The sequence below is a fragment of the Camelus bactrianus genome, chromosome X (assembly GCF_048773025.1).
Source record: "Camelus bactrianus isolate YW-2024 breed Bactrian camel chromosome X, ASM4877302v1, whole genome shotgun sequence".
NCBI classification, from domain to species: domain Eukaryota; kingdom Metazoa; phylum Chordata; class Mammalia; order Artiodactyla; family Camelidae; genus Camelus; species Camelus bactrianus.
Genome location: NC_133575.1, coordinates 29,770,437 through 29,792,835, shown reverse-complemented (window position 1 = coordinate 29,792,835; position 22,399 = coordinate 29,770,437). Strand labels below are relative to the sequence as shown.

Below are 22,399 nucleotides of genomic sequence, written 5' to 3'. Positions count from 1 at the left end.
ATTAAGTAAAAAATTGCCAATTATTTATAGAATCCATCTCAATCTTTGGAATATTTTATAGTGATTATCATGGCCACTATTAGTTGAACATGTACTAGGTACTAGGTACTTGCTCATTGCTCTTCATACTTAATATATTTTTACCCACATAACAACCCTGTGTAAACATTATTATCTCCATTTTATAGATCAGGAAACTGAGACTTAGAGTAATAAAATGACATGTCTCATACATAGAGCCAGGATCCCATCCCAAGCAGTCTGGCCTACAGCTCAAGTTCTTAACCACTGCATCAGTGGGTCAATAATCCTCACTGGAAACAATGGAGAACAAATGAAGGTTGTGCATTATAAAGGGGCCATGACTCTGTTTTAGAATGACACCTTGATGTACCATGATGACTGGCTTAGAGTAAAGAGAGACTGGGATAAGGAGACAGACTGGCCATGGCAACAGTCCAGGAGAGAGATGACAAGACCCAGGCTAGGGCAATGGCAAGCTAAGAGAAAGGAGGAGATAAATTAAAAATGTAGGTGGTGGAAGGGCCTGTCTGCGTTTCACAATCAATTGAACGTTGAAGGTGGGCAAGAAGGACCTTTCAACAATCATACCCATCTGCAATGGTTACACAAATCTTCACCCTAGTCACATAGGCCTATTTTCCATTCTCAGAATATGGCCCATGTTCGCCTACTACTGTCCCAACACCTCAATGCAGGATTATAATGGAAAATGAGGTTGAAATGTAGGATTAGGTCACATAATAGAAATCTTTGAATGTCAGTCTAAGGAGATGGAATGCTATTTAGGAGGCAATGAGGAACTCTGGCAGTTTTTCTAAACTTCAGGATGGATCATATAATCTCTGGAGCATTATGAAGAGGAGAAAACCAGAAGCAGGCAGACCAATTAGGAAGTTATTGCAGCAGGCAGGATAGGAAATGATGAAGATGAGTATTTGGGTATCGTGAGGGTAAGGAGTAAAAAGAAAGATAAAAGTATTTGGACCACTGAGGATGTGAACCAGCAAGATGGGTGACAAGCCTGACATGGTGGCTGAAGACAAGCAGCTGAGAGTCCATTAGAGATTTCTAGCCCTAGAGTATTATATCCATGTGATTCAGTAACTGATTGGACTTAGAAATTAACAATTGGATCCTAAACATACAAAAATCACTCCAGAAAAATATGTTAACTTGTTCTGCGCAGCAACTACCCTGAAACACACTACTTCTGAACTACTTCTGCTGCTTCCTAACAAAGGTAAGTTATATATAAAACACAGTTCCACTCCAGATTTACTCTCAAGTGGCTAGATCACCTACTGAGAAGCAAAGAATATTGGATTCGCTCCATTACTATATAAAATATACCAAGAACTAAATACTTGGATGTGTTATTTCTGGATACATCTCAAGTGATCTATAGACTTATAAATTCTAAAGATGTTGCCTTCCTGTCCCTTAATTTACTCAGTCAAATGCTAATCTAGGTACTGCTGTGATTGAACTTTGCAGAGGGAAATGAAATGACTTATCAGCTGACCTTAAAATAGGGAGATTGTCCTGGATTATCTGGGTGGCCCCATAGTAATCACTGAGTCCTTAAAAACAGAGGAAGAAAAAGAGGAAGTCGGATACTGCGATGCTGCAGAATGGGAAGTGAGAGAGATTCCAAACGTGAGAAGAGGGCTCTGAGATGCAGAGGTCCACGTGCAAGGACCAGAGAGAGAGAAGCAAAGGCTGGCTCTCAGCTAAGATGCAACAGGAAAACGGAAACCTCTTTCCTGCAAAGACTCAGAATCTGCCCACCAAAACGAGCTGGGAAGTGGAATCTTCCCAGAGCCTTCTGATATGAGCTCAGCTGACCAACACCTTGACTTCAGCCTAGTGAACCCTAAGTAGAGACACCAGCCAAGCCAACCTAGACTTCTGAGCTCCGGAACTGTCAGATCATATATTGACATTGTTTTAAGCTGCAAAATTGTGGCAATTTGTTATGGTGGCAATAGAAACAATTACAATAATTCAACACAAAAACGATTTCTTTGAATATTCAGCTCAAGAAATGACTGGTGCAGGTTGTAAGAAGATAAATACAGAAAATTCAGAGGAACAAGAGGGCAGAGGTAGGCAAACTATGGCTTGGGGGCCAAATTCGCCCCACTACCTGTTTTGCATGGCCTACAAGCTAGGGATGGGTTTTACACTTTTAAATGGTTGGGAAAAGTCAAAAGCAGGATATTTCATGACATGTGAAAATTGTATGAATTATATTCCAAATTCAGTGTCTGTTAATAAAGTTTTATTGGAACACAGCCACGCGCGTTTATGTATTGTCTCTGGCTGCTTTTCTATGACTGCAAATTTGAGTATTTGTGGCAGAGACCACAGGGCACACAAAGTCTGACACATTTACTGTCTGGCATTTTATTTTTTAAAAAGTTCGCCAACCTCCATAATAAGGCAAAGAATTTACACAAAACGAAACAAGAACAAGGGGAATACTATAGATCAGTGATTGAAAGCCACCTGATAGTGGCATGTCAAAGTCTTAGCTCCTTTTTTTTTTTTTCTTTCTGGTATATAAGGTGAGGTGGACAGCACAGTGACAGCAGTTTCAGGTGTGACAGGGGGAAGTGGGACACACCAGGTCCACATGCCCCAGGAAATGGGCCTCTGTATCATCTTCACCATACATGCCTACAGTTGCCAACACCTAACACAAATAAGATCTTCCCAGAACTGCTAGTCATTACCTCTTACTGCTCTTGTATGAACAATAACTATAATCCTCATATTTGCTTGACTCGGATAATGGACATTTGTCATTTTACAACAGTCTCTTGGGATTATGCCTTTGCCATCATCTCAGGTCTTGGAGGTAGACGGAAGGCTTAGCAGAAGACCAGGGAACTAATACCTAGTGAGTGTGTATCATGCACCAAGTCACGTGCTAGGCACTTACACATGACATCTGTAAGCCTCACTGTAAGCCATAAAGTAGCCACATTAGTCTCAATTTGAAGATGAGGAAATCAAAGCTCACATGGGTTAAATTACTTGCCCAAAGTTATAAAAGTATTATGGCAAAAACAGGATTTGTACCAAAAGCTTGTACATTTTACAGGTGGCAAAATTGTCTGAAGAGAACTTGTAGCTGCCAGCTATGACAAGGCTTTGAATAAGGGTGAAAACCTACAGAAGCCGAGGAATAACAGGTAATATGATGGGCTGTGATTGTGTGTGTGTGTGTGCGCACGCGTGCATCTCTGTGTTTGGGGTAGTGATAGGAATAAAAGAGGGGTGAAAGAGGAAAGAAAAGAAACATGACACACACTATGAAGTTTATATCCCTCTCTGCCACATCAATCTAATAGTTCAGAAAGACAAGGTCATACTGTGAAGAATGAGTTTGACTGAAATTAAGTACCCAGTATTCAGAATTTGCTAGGCCCTAAGTTCCTTTAACATTAAACTCCTGGGACTTCAAACTTTTACTTGAAGCTTATTTAAATGTAGTCAAGTTCTCCTCAAACTTATAGGGGGAAAACAGGCAATCTTACTCTAAAAAAGAAGACTAGTGACCAAAAGATTCATTTTCCTCCTTTATCTTCTATTAACTACTGGGGATATCTGAGATAAGATATGCTTATTAGATATGCTGAAATAAGATGAGTTTTCCTATTATTCATAAAGAAACCAATTAGAATTATTTATAAATTTATTCATTACACATCACATATTTATTGTCTTCCTATAAGTGTTAAGCCCTGTGCTAAGGTTAAGAGTACAGACGTGAATAAGACAAACAGTGACCCTGGCTTGGTGAAGATGATGGTATATATTTAATCCTTTCTTCCTTTCCAACAGGAAAAGTAAAAATAAATCCCTAGACACCTTAAGGTGAAACTGCAGAACACTACAGATAAAAAGAGCATCTTAAATGTAGCTACAGAGGGGGAAAAAACCAGATTACAATACAAAGGAATGATGCTTAGAATGACAGCTGACTTCCGATAGAAATAATGAAATCCAGAAGCCAGTGAAATGCTATCTTCAAAGTCCTGAGAGAAAATAACTATCAATCTAGAACTGTATATGCAGAGAAACCACTGTTTAGGAAAAAGGGTGAAATAAAAAAATTTTCAGTAAAATAAAAAATGAGTTAATTTACTATTAATAGAGCTTCACTAAAGGAGCTTCTAAAGCCTGTACTTCAAGAGGAGGTAAAGTAGACCTGAGACATAAAAAGGAAGGGTGAAAAATGAAATTGGTAAAACATGTGGATAAATCCAAACAAATGTTGATGTATAAACAAAAATTATAATATCTAAATTGTTGAACTGAAAATAAGATATGTCTAAAAAATAGGACAAAAAGTATATACAAGCCAGAATGAAGATATCTGGAGTTTAAGAATTCAAGTTCCTTTTACCGATTAGAAGAAGGGTAAAACTAATGATTTATCCAATTAAATATGAATGTTGTAATATCTAGAGTAACCACTCAAAATAAAAATTCATAATATTTGCACTAGTAGAAAGGAAGAAATGGAGACAAATATAGTACTTTGATCAATCTATAGATAATATAAATAGAAGAAAACATTATAGTAATCACAATACAAAAGTAAATATTACAGTAATTACAATGAATATAAGCAGACTGAACTCCACAGTTTAAGAAAAAATATTGCCAGATTAAACTTTAAAAATTATACATAGCACATATGCATAGTATGTTTATGTATATGGAACACATATTATGTAGAGAGCATATATGTATAGCAAATATTTAAATATATATAACCTATTTAAAATAGCATATATGCTATATAGAAAAATTTCATTTTAAGCATATAGACATGGAAAGGTTGAAAGGCAAATAGTAAAAAAAACATATATACCATATAAATATTAACCAACAGAAACTTGATATTGTACTAATAGCTGACAAAATAGACTTTGAGATGAAAGGGGTCATAAAAAAAACCTTCAAATCAGTAAGGAAGAGACTAAAAGCCTAACAGAAAATTGGGCAATACATAAATAGTCAAATCACAGAAAAGGAACCCCAAACGGCCAATAAACCTATGAAAAGTTACTCAACCTCGTAATAATCCAAAAAATTCAAATTAAAATCATAGTAAGATATCCATTTATACCTACCAGTTGGACAACAATGAAAACTTTTCCTGATGCCAAGTGTTGGTAAGATTGTTTAGCAAAGGCAAATTTTATACAATGTTGGTAGAGTTTAAATTGGTACGATTATTTAAAAAAAAACAATATAATATTACCTTATAAAGCTGAAAATGCTCACACCATTTGCCTTACAGTTTCATTCCCAGGTACACTCCCTACAGCAGTCTTCTCAAACATTTTTGGTAGAGGTTACAGTAAGAAATACAGCTGGTTGCCAGAGGGGCGGAGGGTGAGGGAATGAGTGAAATAAGTGACAGAGATTAAGAGGTACAAACTCCCAGGCACAAAATAAATGAGTCAAGGGGATGAAATGTACAGCATGGGGAATACAGTCAATAATAATGTAATACCTCTGTATGGGGACAGATGGTAACTAGACTTATGTCGTGCACCAGGAAACCAACACAGTGTTGCAGGGCAATTATACTTCAAAACAACAAACTCAGAAAAAGAGATCAGGTTTGTGATGATCAGAAGTGGGGGAAGAGGGAATTGGAAAGAAAAAATTTTATATCATAATCCAGAAAATAGAGGCACATACATATAAATAATAACATACACACACATATAAGTATATATATATATATATATATATATATATACTGACATTTTCTATTCTGTTTCCTTCTTTTTAAAAAAAAAAAATGCTGGTCAAGACCTACCAATGGGTCATAACCCACACTTTTACAAACTCTTGTACATGTTTGGCCACATAAAAAGATATTATCACTGTATTTTTTGTAACATTATAAACTAAAACAATATAAATGTCCATCAACAAGAAAATAGATGTAGGACAACAGTGAAGATGAATGGAATGGTATTCACATAAATGTAGACAGATTACACAAAAAATACATTGAGTTTAAAAATGTCACAAAGAATACATACGGTATGATTTCCATTTCTACAGAATTCAAAAATGAAAAATTAGGAAATATATTACTTAGGGACACATCCAAGTGCAGTAAAATCATAAAGCAAAGCAAGGGAATGACAAGGCAAAACAAGAATGTTCTCATTCTTAAACTGGGTGATGAATACACAGATACTCCTTATTATGGTTTAAGCTGTACATGTAGAGTGTCTTTTTTTGTTTGTTTGCAGGGAGGTAATTATGTTTATTTGTTATTTAATGGAGGTACTGGGGAATGAACCCAGGACCTCACGCATGCTAGGCATGCTCTCTACCACTGAGCTATAACCTCCCTCCTCGAATATTTTGATACATATGATATTTTCACATTAAAACAATCCCTCTAGTCTATGTGGGCATTAAGATATTATACCCCAGTAAACAAAGCATTCTAAAAAGGGGGTGTTCCTGGATATGATTAATAAGTGATAAAAATAGCATGTCAAGGCACTCAAAACAACATCTTATTCCTCCAAAAGTCTGTGGGTCAGTGTGGGAATACTCTGATGTGAATCTTTCCCTTGTAGTTAGATTATTGAAATTTGCTAAACTGAGAGTAATTTTGAAATGACTATGTGGCAACTGCCAATACCCACCAGACCAAAAGATTGCCAAGATCACACTTATGGTTGAACAAGTTCAGATTTTTGTTTGTTGCACTGAAGGAAAACATGTGCCATGAAGAACCATGGAAAGTCTCAGTAAGAAAGTGTTCAAAAGGACTTCATATAGGACTTGGGGTCATGTTAGGTAATTTTGGGGAGAGTTCAAGGGAGCAGATATCTGCTCTAGGTGAGTTGATATCAGGAAGTGGAGACAATGCTATGATTGGTATCTTAAGTGTTATCTAGAAGCAGCACAGAGTAGAATAAGGCTAAAGCTGTAATTGGTAAGCAAGTATCAGGTCATTCACGTTAGCCAAGAAAGGGGGATGTTTGGTAAATTTGTGGCTTGAACAGTCACCTTGTTTTGGTCTATCCTTAGGCAAGATTATGAGGTTTTCTTATTTTGTCTTACTTCATCATGGTTTCAGAGTGATCTTATGGAATGCTGGTGCTCTGAGGTTGATTACATCCAACGCAAGAATATCACTGCCTACCTGCGAGTGCCAGGTCCGCTGCTAACAACATCAAGGCCCCCATGTAAATGTCAGACCAGTTTACAGATGTCAGGGGCTGTGTTTCTCTTTCTCGTAACAAAGGACTATACCTTCTCTCCTGCAGTCTCTCTGTGTATGTTCCAACCATTGGTACTAGCTTTTTTCAAGTTACTGACAGAGGCTCATATTTCATCTATTTCAGTTATTTTTCATCTATTTTAATAATCACTACCAATTCATCAAAAACAAAAACATCAGGCTCCTTCTTTAAAAAGAGAAAGACTTTCATAAGGACATACAGCAGCATGAAATGTCACCCCATAGCATGAATATAAATAAGATCAGCTCATCAACACCATATTAGAAGTATTTCATTTTTCAGTTTCCTGTCATGTTGCTTTTACCTTTTAGGTCTTTGTGAGTCCAACTGGGTTGTTAATTAGGAAAAATGATCATTATGACTGTCTTGGTGTTGGATGGCAACTGCGTCAGCTAACATAATCATGTGGAATTCGGTAGGTCTCATTAAGATAACAAAATGAATTAAATGGCTGCGTCAGGGTCCCTTTTATTCTGTTTCTATAGAGTGAGTTTTATGACTAGACCAACAGCAGCCAACTTGTTAGAATCAGAAGGGACTGAAGAAAATCTCAAGGGCTGCTCAGCCCACTGTGACAGGTAGCTTCCTTCTATCCATCCTTGCTGTAATCGTTTTCAGTAACAGCAATAAAATCTCTTTACTTTTACCCAATCCAAGGTAAATGACAATAAAGGTTGTGCTTCCAACTGATTAGAGAATGAGTCACTTTCTGACTCATCTCATCTCTCAGAGGTCAGGGTGGGAATTTCAATTTTATGGTCTATTGAACATGGAGACAGCCCACTGGCGCTGCAGCATTCTCCTACGACAAACAAAGGGCGTTCACTGCCAATGAAACATCATTCATGCTTCCTTTTCGAAAATCACTCCATGAATAGCAAACAAGATACTTCCAACACTGACAGATACTCTCTGAGATCACACAGACTAGCAGCTGGAACATTGGAAAATAATGGCCTCTGTTTTCAGCTTTAAAAATGAGGAGGAATTCTGTTTATATCAAATTAAACACTCATCATGTAAATTTCCAGCTGTCACAGAAGATATAAGTTGCTTTTGTCAAGGAGGTGTAAGAATCACACTGAGAGCTCTGTTTCTTCCTCAGAACATTTTAATGCATGAATCAGAATTTACTCTACTGATGAGACAATAATGTAACAAACTCATCTTCTTCCTTAGACTATGAAACCACTGACGGCAGTCCATATTTTATTCATCTTTGTATCTTTATCTCCTAGTATACCAACAGGCTATCAAGAAATGTTGTAGGAAGGATGGATGGATAGCTCAAAGGACAGATCAGTTGGATAAGTGGATGGTTGGGTTTATTAAGTTATTGTTTCACCAATAAAAGAAGTACAAGTGATTCAGAAGTTCTGTACTGAGCATTAACATTTAAGGAAGACATAGAACTTTCAACTTTCTTATACACTTCTGACAATGACTTGTCTTATTGTTCTTTCTGTGACAGCTGGAAATTTATTCTGTTCAGAGGGCAAATGTATTTGGCATGGCGAGTGTGTGTGTGTGTGTGTGTGTGTGTGTGTGTGTGTGTGTGTGTGTTTTAATTCCATGCTCCTGACAGAAGAAAATCACATTTGTTCCCTAACTTGCTTAAGCCTGAAATGCTTTAAGCGGGACTCTGCCATCTATTCATTCATCAATTTATCCATTCATTTCCTTATTAATCCATCCATCTAATCATTTAACAAATGTTCACTGCATACCTACTATAGGCATTCTTTAGGCACTAGACCTACTTTATTGAACGTTACAGATTAAAAAAAAAACCCTGCCCACATAGCTCTGAAGCTCATATCCTAGTGGAGGAAGAAAGATAATAAATGAGATAAATAAGTAAATATACAGCATACAAATATTAAGGGGAAAAAAACAAAAGGAAGGGGTTATGCTAGTTTGGGTAGGCTAACTTCCATAACAAACAACTTTCAGATTCCAGTGAGTTAACACATTAAAAGTCTCTCTATATATATGACCTAATGTTGATCTGACCAGGGCTGCTAATTCTGCGTGAATTAGACCTGCTGTTACCATCCATACTGACTAGCAGACGAGCTGATGGCAAAACTTTCAATTAGCAATGCATGAATACACAAGCCCCTTGGGTTGTGTACTGAAAAGTATGCTTCATTAATTACAACTGGCATTTAGAAATTAAAGACTAAACTCCTCTTCCCATACAGAAGCTCGAGGCAATTCCTGACTGACAGGCCCATGAGTCACAGTCCCTAGTTACTGCTGTCTGAGCAAATAAGGGTCCAGACTGTAGAGAAGAGGGTAAATAAACATCAAAGGAATAAAAAATGGAAATGATTAAATACTAGGGATCAAATAAAATGATACTGTATAGGAAGTGGAGAAATAGTTATTAAGAAATTCCTTATGAGTCTTCAGACTCTGTAAGTGGAAGGTCAGTCATTTGTTAAAATTCCACTTCCTTCTTCATCGCCCTGAAATGGCAAACCTCACCTTTGCAGGATCTGGAGGGAAAAGAGCTGGGTGGAGAAACACACAGACAAACTTTGATACTTATTGAATCCAACTCGACTAACACACATGCTAACCTCTAAGTGTTCTTAGTTTCACTTTATAATATATAAAATCAATCACCTCTCTTATTCAATAGGTATATTTTGAGACTGTGTGGGACTATCCCCTAGGAGTAAATGTGATCCAAAAACAGATCAGCTCTCTCAAGGATTAAGGCTCCAATTCTCAAATTAGCTCCAACTCTGACTTTTTAAATTTTTTTAATTGAAGTATAGTTGATTTACAATTTGTGCTAGTTTCCGGTGTACAGCATAGTGATTCAGTCACACGTGTGTGTGTGTGTGTGTGTGTGTGTGTGTGTGTGTGTGTGTGTCTGTGTGTATACACATTCTTTTTCATTACAGGTTATTATATGCTATTGAATAGAGTTCCCTGTGCTATACAGTCGGTCCTTGCTATTTATCTATTTTATATATAGTGGTGTGTATCTTTTAATCTCATTCTTCTAATTTATCCCTCCCCCTTCTCTTTCCCTTTTGGGAACCATAAGTTTATTTTCTGTCTGTGAGTCTGTTTCTGTTTTATAAATAAGTTCATTTGTGTCACTTTTTTTTAGATTCCACATATAAGTGATATATGGTATTTCTCTTTCTCTGCCTGACTTGCTTCACTTAGTATGATAATCTCTAGATACATCCATATTGCTGCAAATGATGTTATTTCATTCTTTTTTACGGCTGAGTAATATTGCATTGTGTATATATATGTATGTATATATATATATATATATATATATATATATATATATATATATACACCATAGCTTCTTTATCCGCTCATGTGTCAATGGACATTTTGTTGTTTCCAAGTCTTGGCTACTGTAACTAGTGCTGCTATGAACATTGGGGTACGTGTATCTTTCCGAATTAGAGTTCCCTCCAGATATATGCCTAGGAACGGGATTGCTGGATCCTATGGTAAGTCTATTTTTAGTTTTTTGAGGAATCTCCACACTGTTTCCATAATGGCTGCACCAAACTGCATTCCCACCAGCAGTGTAGGAGGGTTCCCTTTTCTCCACACCCTCTCCAGCATTTATCATTTGTGGATGGACTTTTGAATGATGGCCATTCTGACTGGTGTGAGGTGGTACCTCATTGTAGTTTTTATTTGCATTTCTCTGATAACTAGTGATATGCTCAAACCCTGATTTGATTAAGGTAATCTTGAATATTCAAAGGCCCTATCCTATTTCTCTGCTAGAAAAAAGTATATCCTCAATTGATACATATTATTATACAGAGTCTCACTACATTTATAATTTTTCAAATACAGTTGACCCTTGAACAACATGGGTTTCAACTGCACAGGTTCGCTTATACATGGATTCTTTTTTTCAGTAAATACATACTGCAGTACTACACAATCTATGGCAGATTAAATCCATGGATATTAATCTGCAGATACAGAGGGCGAAGTATAAAGTTATACTTAGATTTTTGACTGCATGGGAGGGAGGTTGGTATCTTAAACCTCATATTGTTCAAGGGTCGACCATATTTTGTCCATCAATCAAATATTATCAGGTTGATAAGAAAACAAGATATGACCAAAACAAAACAACAAATAGAATCAGTCTCATGTGGGAGGCAGATAATGAAGCTATAATTTATAGGCTTTATAATACTTACAAATAACTTATTCAAGAAATTACAAGAGTGAGAATGTCAGCAGAGAGAAATCTAACACAGAAAAATAAAAATTCTATAATTAGAAGATACAACTGATTCTATGAATTAGATTCAGATTAATTTGTTATTCAACAACAAATTAGACATAGCCAAAGACAAGATTAGTGAATTGAAAGACAGGTCAGACAAAATTACACAAAATTTAATTTAAATGTAACAAAATTTAGAGACACAAAACGATAGAAAATATGGAAAGGTTTATAAGAGATATACGAAAGATGTTGACTAGAACTAAGATACATATTTGGAGTACCTGAAGTACAGGAGAGAGAGAGTGGGGAAAACCAGTACATAAAGAGATCTTATCCAAGAAATTTTCAAATATGACAAAAGACATGAATAGGTGCAGATTTTAGACACTCTAGAAACCCCAAGATGGATAAACACAAAGAAAATCACACCTAGGTATGTTATAGTAAGTGTTGAAAATCCAACAGAAAAGGGGAAAATATTAAAAGTAGTCAAAGAAAAATATAATTACCTTCAGAGAAACAATATATTGACATCTGATTTCTTTAACTGAAACACTGAAAACCAGAAGCCAATGGAATAATATCTTCAAATTACTGAACGTTAATAACTTCTAACTTAGAATTCAATAAATCAGCAAAAACATGTTTAGAATTAGGAGTGAAATTAAGCCACGCTAAGAAAAACAAAAATTAAGAGTATTTATTACTAGGAGAACCACACTAAATACAAAAGGGTACCCTTTTGGCAAAAGGAATAGAAACATAGGAATAATAAAGAATACAAAGCAACAGAGTGTATATGTATTTATATGCAATATATTGTATATGTGCAGTCAAATTATAACAATTCTACCTAATAAAATGGAAAAATGAAAAAAAAATAAAGAATATAAAAGCAACAGAAAGCATAACTATGTGGTAAATCTAAGTAAATACTGACTATAAAATAACAATAATAATATCTTGGGATTAAGTATGTTATAGACTGAATGTCTGCATCTCTCCCATAATTCATGTGGAAACGTAATCCCTGATGTGATGGTATTTGGAGGTGGAGCCTTTGGGAAGTGATTGCTCCCCTATAGAAGAGACCCCCAGAGAGTTTACTTGTTTCTTCCATTCCTTCCAGCACGTGAGGACACAGCAAGAAGATAGCTGTCTAAGAAACAGGAAGCAGGCCCCAACCAGACAGCAAATCTGTTGGAACCCTGATCTTGGACTTCCCAGTTTCCAGAACCATGAGATATAATTTCTGTTGTTTCTAAGGCACCCAGTCCATAGGAGTCTACTACAGCTGCCTGAATGGACAGACATAATATATGTCCAAAGAGATAGGTGTGTATATGTGTGTACAGATATAAATATACAGATATTTTTAAATATTCAAAAATAGCACTAGGAGTGGAGTGAAGGGTTTTAAGATGCTGTTATTGTGTTGGAAGTACCAAAAGGACTGATTTAAATTAGATTTTAATAAGTCAAGAATGTATGTTGTAATCTCTAGAGTAATCATCAGATAAATAATAAAAATGTATACATAGAGGAGAGAAATAGAGTAACTTAGACAATCTAAATGAAGACAAGTAAGTAGAGGAAAAAAGAACAGAATAGATGGGACAGAGAGAGAGTGACTAAATAGGTGGAAGATTTTAAGTAAAATATGTGAGTAACTTCACTACTGCAAATGGAGTAAATATCCTAATTAGATGACAACAATTGTCAGGCAAGATTTAAAACACACGCACACACACAATTATATGCTGCTTATAAAAGAGACATCTTAAACATAAGGAGATAGAAAGGCTGAACTTAAAAGGGTAAAAAGAGGATTCACTAAGCATACACTAACCAAAGGAAAGCAGTTGCAGCCATATTAGTTACAAAGTGAACTTTAAGGAAAAAACATAACAAGCAATGGAAACAGGGAATTTCTTAAATGTTTATGCTAGAAAAGAACAAAGGCTAGAAATCAACTATTTAAAAATCTGAATTAAAAAGTTGTTAATGAAAAATAAACTAAATTTGGGAGGAGGGTATAGCTCATTGCTAGAGACCATGATTAGCATGCACGAGGTCCTGGGTTCAATCCCCAGTACTTCCATTAAATGAATAAAAAAATAAACAAACCTAATTACCCTCCCCAAATAAACTAAAATCAAAGAAATAAACAGATAAAAAGATAGAAATCAAAACTGCAACAAAGATGCAATATGGCAAAAAGATATAAGTATTAGAAAAGATGACATGATTGTGCATAAATAAAATCTGAAAGGCTCTACAGAAACTGTTGCAATTAATAAGTGAATTTAACAAGACCATAGAACACAAGGTTAGGCTACCTCAATCAACTGCATATCTACATATCAACAACAAACAATTAGAAAGTAAAAAATTTTTTAAAATATTATTTATAATAACATAAAAATCAAATATTTGAAATAAATATAATAATGTGTAAGACCATACCAGGAAAACTGTAAAATATTATTGAGAGAAATTAAAGGCAAATAAGTGAAGGGGCACATGGCGTTTGTGGATTGAGAGACTAAATATTGAAAGATGTCAGTTCTCTCCAAATATATCTATAGATATAATGCAATTTCTATAAAAATGCCAGTAGGGGTTGTTTCATGGAAATTGTTCAGCTGCTTCTAAAATTTATATGAAAATATCAAATGCCATAATAGCTAGGGCATTCTGAACAAAAAGAACAAAGTGGCATGTTTACTGGATACAAAGTTTTACTATAAAGCTACAATAATTAAAATAGTGTGGCAATGGCACAATGTTAGATACATAGCAGAGTGGTCAGAAATGATACTTGATAGATAAACAACAAATTCATACTGTAGAGGACAGGGAACTATATTCGATATCTTGTAGTAACCTATAATGAAAAAGAATATGAAAAGGAATATATGTATGTTCATGTATGGCTGAAGCATTGTGCTGCACACCAGAAATTGACACAACATTGTAAATTGACTATGCGTTAATAAATATATATATATATATATATATATATAAAAATAAATTCAAAAAATGAAAAGAAATGATACTTGATTTGTGAAGGTGACACAGTAGCACAGTGAAAAAAAATGACAGTTGTTTCAATGCTGGGTCATGTGGATATCCATATTCAAAAATAAAAATGAATCCCTAACTCACAGCATACACAAAAAATCAGTTACAAGTAGACTGGAAGTCTCAAGGTAAAAGTTGAAACAATAATAGTTACAGAAGATCACTTGGGGGAATATTTTCATCACTTGGGACTTAGGAAAAGTTTTTTTTTAAACTAGATACAGAAAAAATCCCACTAATCACACAAGAAAAGATGAACAAATAAGAGCTACTAAAAATTAAAGATTTTTGTTCATCAGTGGCACCATCAAGAGAATGAAATGGCAAAGCAGAAGGTGGGAGAAAAAATCTGCAACACAAGGAACCAGCACGGTTTGTATGCTGCATATATAAAGAACTTCTTCACACTAGACAGTAAAAGACCGACAATCTAATGGAAAAATAGGCAAGAACTACACTTCAATTAAAAAAAAAAAAAAAGAAAAAAAGGCAAGAGACCTGAACTAGCACATCATAAAAAAGGTTAATAAACATATGAAAATATTCTCATTCTCATTAGTAATAAAGAAAAATGCAAATTAATCCACTATATACCCAAGAAGATAGTAAAAATGGAAAAACAAAACAAAAACAATTGTGTTGCTAAAAATAAAAAGTAACCAACTCTCACACATTGCTAGTGAGAGGATAACGATTTGGCATCATCTCCTGAAACTGAATAGAGGCATAGTCTATGACCCAGCAATTTTACCCCTATGTCTATATCCAATGGAAATACATATGCATGTGCACCAAGAGACATGCACAAGAATACTGACAAAAACATTATTCTTAAGAGGTGAAAACTGGAAACATTCCAAATATCCATCAACGATAGAATGGTGTATCAATCCTTATATAGTTATAATATTATAAAACAGTAAAAATTAGCAGACAACTGCTATATGCGACAAAAATAATGCTGACCCATAGTATCAACAAATACACAGTGTATGATTCAAATATATATATAAAGTATACAAAAGTCAAAGTTAAACTATGGTGTTAGCAGGATAGTGTTTATATTTGGGGAATAAAAAGGGACAGGAGAAGGAAGAAGGAAGGCCTCTGGGGTGTTAGTAATGCCCTGTTTTTTCACCTGAGTGATAGCTATACAGAAATTATAATAATCTGCCAAGCTGTACACCACTGATACCCAGCCACAAGCGAATTTTATTCAGGGCGTGTTTGGCCACGTCTGGAGGAATTTTTCATTGTCACAACTGATACGGGGAGGAGAGCTACTGGCATCTGGTGGGTAGAGGCCAAGAATGCTGCTAAACACTTTAGAATTCACAGGACAGACCCTCCCTCCCACACACACAGAGTCATACTGCCAAAAATATCAGTGATGTTGAAATTAAGAAACTGTGTTGTACGCTCATCATTTGTGCCCTTTTAACTCTAGTTTAAAAAAAGCCACGTGCATAGGTTTTCATAAAATAAAAAAAAAATTTTAAAAAGGAGGCTAGTCTCTTTCCAAGTTTTCCTGTTTCTATTTCTTTGCTTCTTGTTAATTTGATTTGTCTTCTAGTGGTCCCAAGAGCAGAGAGGGATAAATGCTCCTGCAAAATTGTATAGAAGTAAAACTATAATTGAGGAGATCCTGTTCATTAATTATTTCCTCTGTAACTCATTACTTGACTATACTGGAAGAACCTTTATATCCAACTCTGAAATGTGAAATTAAGGGAAGCAGAATTAGAGAAACTCATTACTCCACCGTGAGACAACCTTTCTAAGAGTCCAGGGTCTAAAACAGCGACTTTTGTGTTACTTGAGTCATAGATGTCTCGTGTTTCTTTTAAGCAGAAAGCAAAGTGCATTCTTGACACTTTTTCTGTACATATATAAGGAGAAATACCCAAATATTTTGATTTCATGGGAAAAATAGAAAGACGTCCAGCATTATTTTTGCATCTTGATTCGCAGATGACTAAACTCAGTTTAGAAAATGAATACCAGTATCAACAAAGGCTATGTTGCAACCCATGTATCAGTGATTCCATCAATACTCATTCCCCCAGATCTGGCGAAGGATGTTTGCCAATCACAAAAAGCAAGTATTAAAAGGAATTTATTTACGTGGGACTAAGAATGAAAGATGGCGCTTAATTAAATCAAAGTAATGTATCCAGAGAAGGTAATATAATAACTTAAATAATTCATTTCTTTAGATCTGCTTATGTCAGTCGAGTGTGGAAACAGTATGAACTGCTCAATTTAGGATCAATTTTATGAGAAAGTACAGGAAAAATAACATTGGTTAAATAATGCAATCACTGAATATAGGAGCCCTCAATAGAACACAGTCGTCCTCATTCAGAGAAGTCAGAGATGGAAGATCACTCACTCTTACTACTAAATTATTCACTTTTCCTCCAAAGACAGCCTCTTAGCTCCTATGTAAGAAGATGAGTTAGTGAGGAGAAAAGATAAACCAAACCAAACCAAGCAAACCTGATATGATGCCAACATCCCCCACCTCAACCACAGGAAAGAGATCAGCATGGAGTTGCCTTGAGGTGAGATTATTAGGTACCTCCCAGAGTACAAGAGACGAATGATCTTGGGAGGGAGAAAACATACCAGTTGGTCCAGGGGGAGATTTCTCAAAAGGATGGAGTTTGGTAGGCCCCAGGAGTAGTAGGGACCATATTATGTTCGGACTCCAGTTTAACTGAACTTAGAAAACAATGATTCTTGATTTGCACCCTAGAGGGCAGGATGAAACCCATGGCCAAGACATTCCCACAGGCTGAACATGGAGGAGAATGAGAAGGCTCTCTTTTCACCTTTTCTCAAGGACTAGGTTTAGAGGAAATTCAGGAACTACTCTAGCTTTGTCCCTCAGGTGACGTGCGGAGCAGGTTGGCTATTTCATACTCATCTTTCCAGTCACCCCAGTGTCTAAGAATGTCACAGGGCAATTGTCTGTGCCTTCTGAGAAGCCACATGGAGCCAAGTGGGGCTCTAAGAAAGCTTGTGGGTGGTTTTCAAATGCAGAAAGAGGCCTCATTCTGTGAGGCTTCCAATTTTATTGTATTTATAGTGTTTTAAAATAAAAAATACAGTTCTGTCTCTGTCTCTCTCTCTCTCTCTCTCTCTCTCTCACACACACACACACACACACACCCAGAGGCCTGCCAAGGCATTGCTGAGCCTGTGGTTGGGCCATATTTTTAATTCTACTCTCTAGCCCTATAGTTCAAATATTCTTCTTTCTTGCTTTCCCCTACTCCAAACCCTCAGTCATCAAAGCCGACTTTCCACGCAAAGGCAAGAAACTCACGCGACTTTGGCACAGATGGTGCACCTCCAGCTGCCGTCCAGGCCTGAGACCCGACACTGGCTGCACACCCTCAGCGAGCAGGCCTGGCACGGGTCTCCCCGGTCGAATATTAAGCCCAGGTTTCTCTGACAGTGAGCACAGACTCTGCTGGTCTCTTGTTGAGTCTTCCCACTTCTACGTTTTGCTTCTAATAGTTCATTCTTCAGCTTCCTGAAAGGAGAGGGAAAAAAATCACTTTTCCTGACTATACTTCAATCTATCAATCAACCAACCAATAAAGCGATTGTAAAAACTGGGGGGAAAAAAAACCCCAGACAAATAGAGCTTTCTTTTTTAAGGGATGTTTTCATTTGGAAGAATATTTGAAGGAATCAAGGAGTTAAGAGTCACATACGTTCAAAAAACACACTTTCTCCCTCCAGAACCAACAATCCTTTGATATCAGTCATTGAAAAACCTAATGTTTGTGTTTTAGAGTTTTGACATCTTCCACTAGCACTACTATTTTGCTGTTAGTATTTCTTTACATTCTACCCCAGCTTCTCCAGGGTATCTTTGATACCATAAAATTGGAGCACAACTCCAGTCTACAGGCATGTGCAATGCCATGTTCTTGACTTGCTTAGATATATTACATGAGGCAGAGTGTGAAATCAAACTTGGCAACGTGGGTACTTTCCCTAAGTCGTCCAATGAAGAGTTTGCTACAAGACACTGCCCACCATTTCAGATCTCAACGCTTCTGCTTACCATTTAAAGGTTTCCAACAATTTCCATTGACCTCTGGAAAGGTCAGAGGTCATGCTGCTGTCAGATATGCCTTTGTTTGAATAGAGGTTCCAGCATGAATTAGCTGTCCAGCCTTAAACAATGATTTACCCACTCAACTTCAGTCTCTTCATTTTGAAAACAGGAGTAATAAAATTCTAACATGACTGTTTTTGAGATGAAATGAGGTAATATATGTAAAGATACTAGCATGATTCCTGGCACACAGGTACTAAATAAATGCTGTTTCCATGTCCCTTCTTTTCCTACCTGACATGTGATGTATTTGTAAACACTTTAGAAACTAGCTCTTCAAAGTGTGGTCCTTGTTCTAGGAGCATGAGCATCAGCTGGGAGGTGGAGGAATGCAGAATCCCAGGTCCCAACTCGTACCTGCTGGATCACATCCTGCACGTTCACAAAGTCTCCGGGTGATCAGAGTTTGAGAAGCACAGCTTTGGAACATTTATCCTCAAATCTGACTGAACACTGGAATCATCTGGGAAGATTTTTTTTAAAAAATACTGATTCCCAAGTCTCATCCTCACAGATTCTGACATAACTGGTTTGAGATGTGGCCTATGCAATGATATTTTTAGAAGATTCCCCATTTCCTCTAATATATTGCCAAATTTGGAAAACACTGCTCCAGGAGACAGGTTCGTTCCCACTTAAATGCTTCACAGACATGCCGTTCCTTTATGTTACCTGGCTCTAATCCCTTCTTTAATACATTTCTATGTTCCAGAAAAAAACAAACATCCCAGAATCATCCCACACATCTCATCCCACCTCCCTATACATTTGTGATGTGCTTTGCTATACCCAACTTGACTAGCAACTGTCAAAAGGCAGGAATGATGACTTTAGTTTCTTATGTGTACTGCTCAGGACTTAATTCTGCGCTATATTATATGATACTTAAACATTTAAAATTATTTATGAACTCTTTGGGGCCTTCAAAGTAATTTGTGAGGTATTATGGGTCTCATGTTAAAGACAGTAAGCAGTTTACATAAAACCAGAAACCAGGTCTTTTAATTCCTAGCCTAATGAGAGGTTCATAAATGGGGAATTTAAACAGTGAAGAGTAAGGTTTCCAAAACCTATGATTCATTGTCTCATCCATTCATCCAGTGAACATTAACTGATGCCTATTGTGTACTAGGCTTTCTGGTATTCAGATACAAAAATGAGTCAAAACAGGACACCTACTAAGGACTCTCATTATCCTTGATGTCAGTTAAGAAGAGGACAAATGATGCAAGATGATTCATCCAGGGCAACAGGAAGCCATACAGAGCGCTCTTCAGTCCTCTCTTCTCCATCTAAACACAAATGACAAGAAGCTACAACACATGTTTTTCTAATCCCTGATTTAGAGTTTACAAAGCATCCTTATGCCCTTTCTTTTCATCAGCAACTGGCTCATGAAATTGAGTGTCAGAAAAGCTCCACACAATTTACTTTTGAAAACGTGTACCAGCTCCAAGTTATAAAACACCAGGATGAGTTCTCATTTGAAGACTGCAATTGTATTATTTGGAGACTCATAACAGACCTTTAAACACCTCAGGGAAGAGAAATAAAACATCGGCCCAGACAAAACCTGTAACAACTCGTGAAACAGTGATAAAGAAACAAAGGGCTCAAAATGAGAAGAACAAAGAGCAATCCTTGACCGCAGTCCTATCCCAGTAGGCTAGTGGGCCAAAGAATAATGAACTGGGAAAATGGGGTATTCCAGGATATTCTAGAGGCAAATTCTCTTCTGGAAATAAATTCTATGATTAGGTGCCTGAAGTTTAGCCGCTCCTTAAACTAGAGTGGGTGAGACCACTTGGAGAAATTATGGCCAGAAAGTCAAACATTTATATTGCATCTTTCTTTGTACTCTATTCACAGGACTTAATTTCACAATCAAGTTTCACTTAGTTCACAGGTCTAGAGTCTGAAAAGACTTGGGGCTCCATATAAGTCAGACCACAGAGGAAGCAAGAATTTAAAGGTTTAAACACACCAACTGGGGAATTCCTAAAGCAATTGGTGCTAATTGTCCCCCATATTCTGAGATCTGTCTCTGAGATGTGGGAAGAGCTGGGAAGGATTCCACAAAATATTAAGCAGCTTTTTCAAATCTCAGAGAAATTGATCTAATTCAATCATATCGAGGTTAATGTCACATTAAGTGGACATGACCAGTTTCAGACACTCAAGAAGAGAAAGGGTAATGGGAGGGTAACTGCAACCAGGAAAAGAAAGTGTGCAATTGGAGAACTAGTACCAAGGAGAAAGGGAAGTACAGGAAGCTAGAAGAGGAAAAGGATGGAAGATGTCTCTTCCCTGTGCTTTACTAGCCAGCACTCATAAAGCGAAGTGCACCTCCTTTGGTTCCTGCGTTGCCCGCCCAGTCACAGGGAGGTATCTGAGGAAGGCGAGTTTCTGGACTGTAAGCACAGTATCTGTTCATCTCTCTCAACCCCATAAGCTAGAAATGCTTCTGGTTCCAAGCAACAGGCTTAAAAAATTGGTTTCATTTTTCTCCTGCCTCCAAGAAATCCAGAATCAGGCAGTTGCTTGTATTAGTTCAGTTGCAAAATCAGGTCATGAAGGATTCACTTCATCCTTATGGGCCCCTATCCTCAAGGTATGGCTTATTTTTCTTATGCAAAATGGCCAGACAGCTTCAGCACAGCATCCACGTTTAAGCCAGGAAGAATAGGGAGGGGGTGTCACCTGCACCTGTCTCTTAACAGAAAAGCAAAAATGGATTCCAAAGTCCTCCATAGGCTCCCTTGAGCAGGACACATCACCACCACTAGCTGCAAGGGAGGCTGGGAAAGTGGAAGAAGCTGGGTCTGCATATCCCTGCCCTCTTGACATTAGATGTGGTCACGTGACTCACACTGGTCCATGAAATGTGGTATGGGATTCCAGGTAAAAGCTTCAAGAGCAAGTGCATCGTTGACCACACGTCCTCTTCTTTACATGGAGGATATGAATGTCCCAAATAGCAACTGCCCTGGAAGTTCAGGTCCTGGTGTGAGGCTGTCATGAAACAGAGTCCCTAGAGCTAGCCATCCTGCTACGAACATGCAGCATGAGACAGAAATAAACTTTCATTGTTTTAAGTCACTAAAAATTTAGGGCTATTATTACAGCATCACTTAGCCTATCCTGACAAACATACAGCCCGGTTCTTCATCTGCCTGATTTCCATCTATACTTTTTATTTCTGCTTTCCATCTATACTTTTTATTTCTGCTTTCCTGTCGCTCCCCAAGAGAGGCTTTCTCTGACTACCAAATCGACAGCAGATTCCTATCTTATTCTCACTCACAAAACCGGGTTCTTTTTTCTTCGTGGCACTTCCCATAATCTTCCATTGTCCATTTATTTGGCTGTTTTTACTGGTTTACTATTTGTCTTGCCAACTCCCTGGTCATCTCCATGAGGGCAAGACTATATCTGTTTTGTTCCGTTTTGCATTTTCCAGCACAGAAACAGTGCCTGGAACATAATATCTATCATTCAACTGAATGAATAAAAGAAAGCATAAGCAAAAGCTACTGCGTGACAGAAAGAGAAACAAGGAGGGAAGAAAGGAGGAAGAGAGAAACGGAAGGAGGGAGGGAGGAAAATCCAGCCATGCTGCTTACT

The 22,399-nt window shown here is 37.0% G+C and overlaps 1 protein-coding gene across 5 annotated transcripts in view; it reads right to left on the bottom strand.

Annotated features, from left to right (window-relative positions):
* SYTL5 (synaptotagmin like 5) overlaps window positions 1-22,399 on the bottom strand; it is a 215,836-nt gene that overhangs the window by 48,270 nt on the left and 145,167 nt on the right. For all 5 annotated transcript variants that reach the window (XM_045512502.2, XM_045512503.2, XM_045512505.2 and 2 more), the window contains exon 3: window positions 17,972-18,181. In XM_045512502.2, coding sequence (XP_045368458.1) covers window positions 17,972-18,181 — 210 coding nt within the window. The remainder of the gene's footprint in view (window positions 1-17,971; window positions 18,182-22,399) is intronic.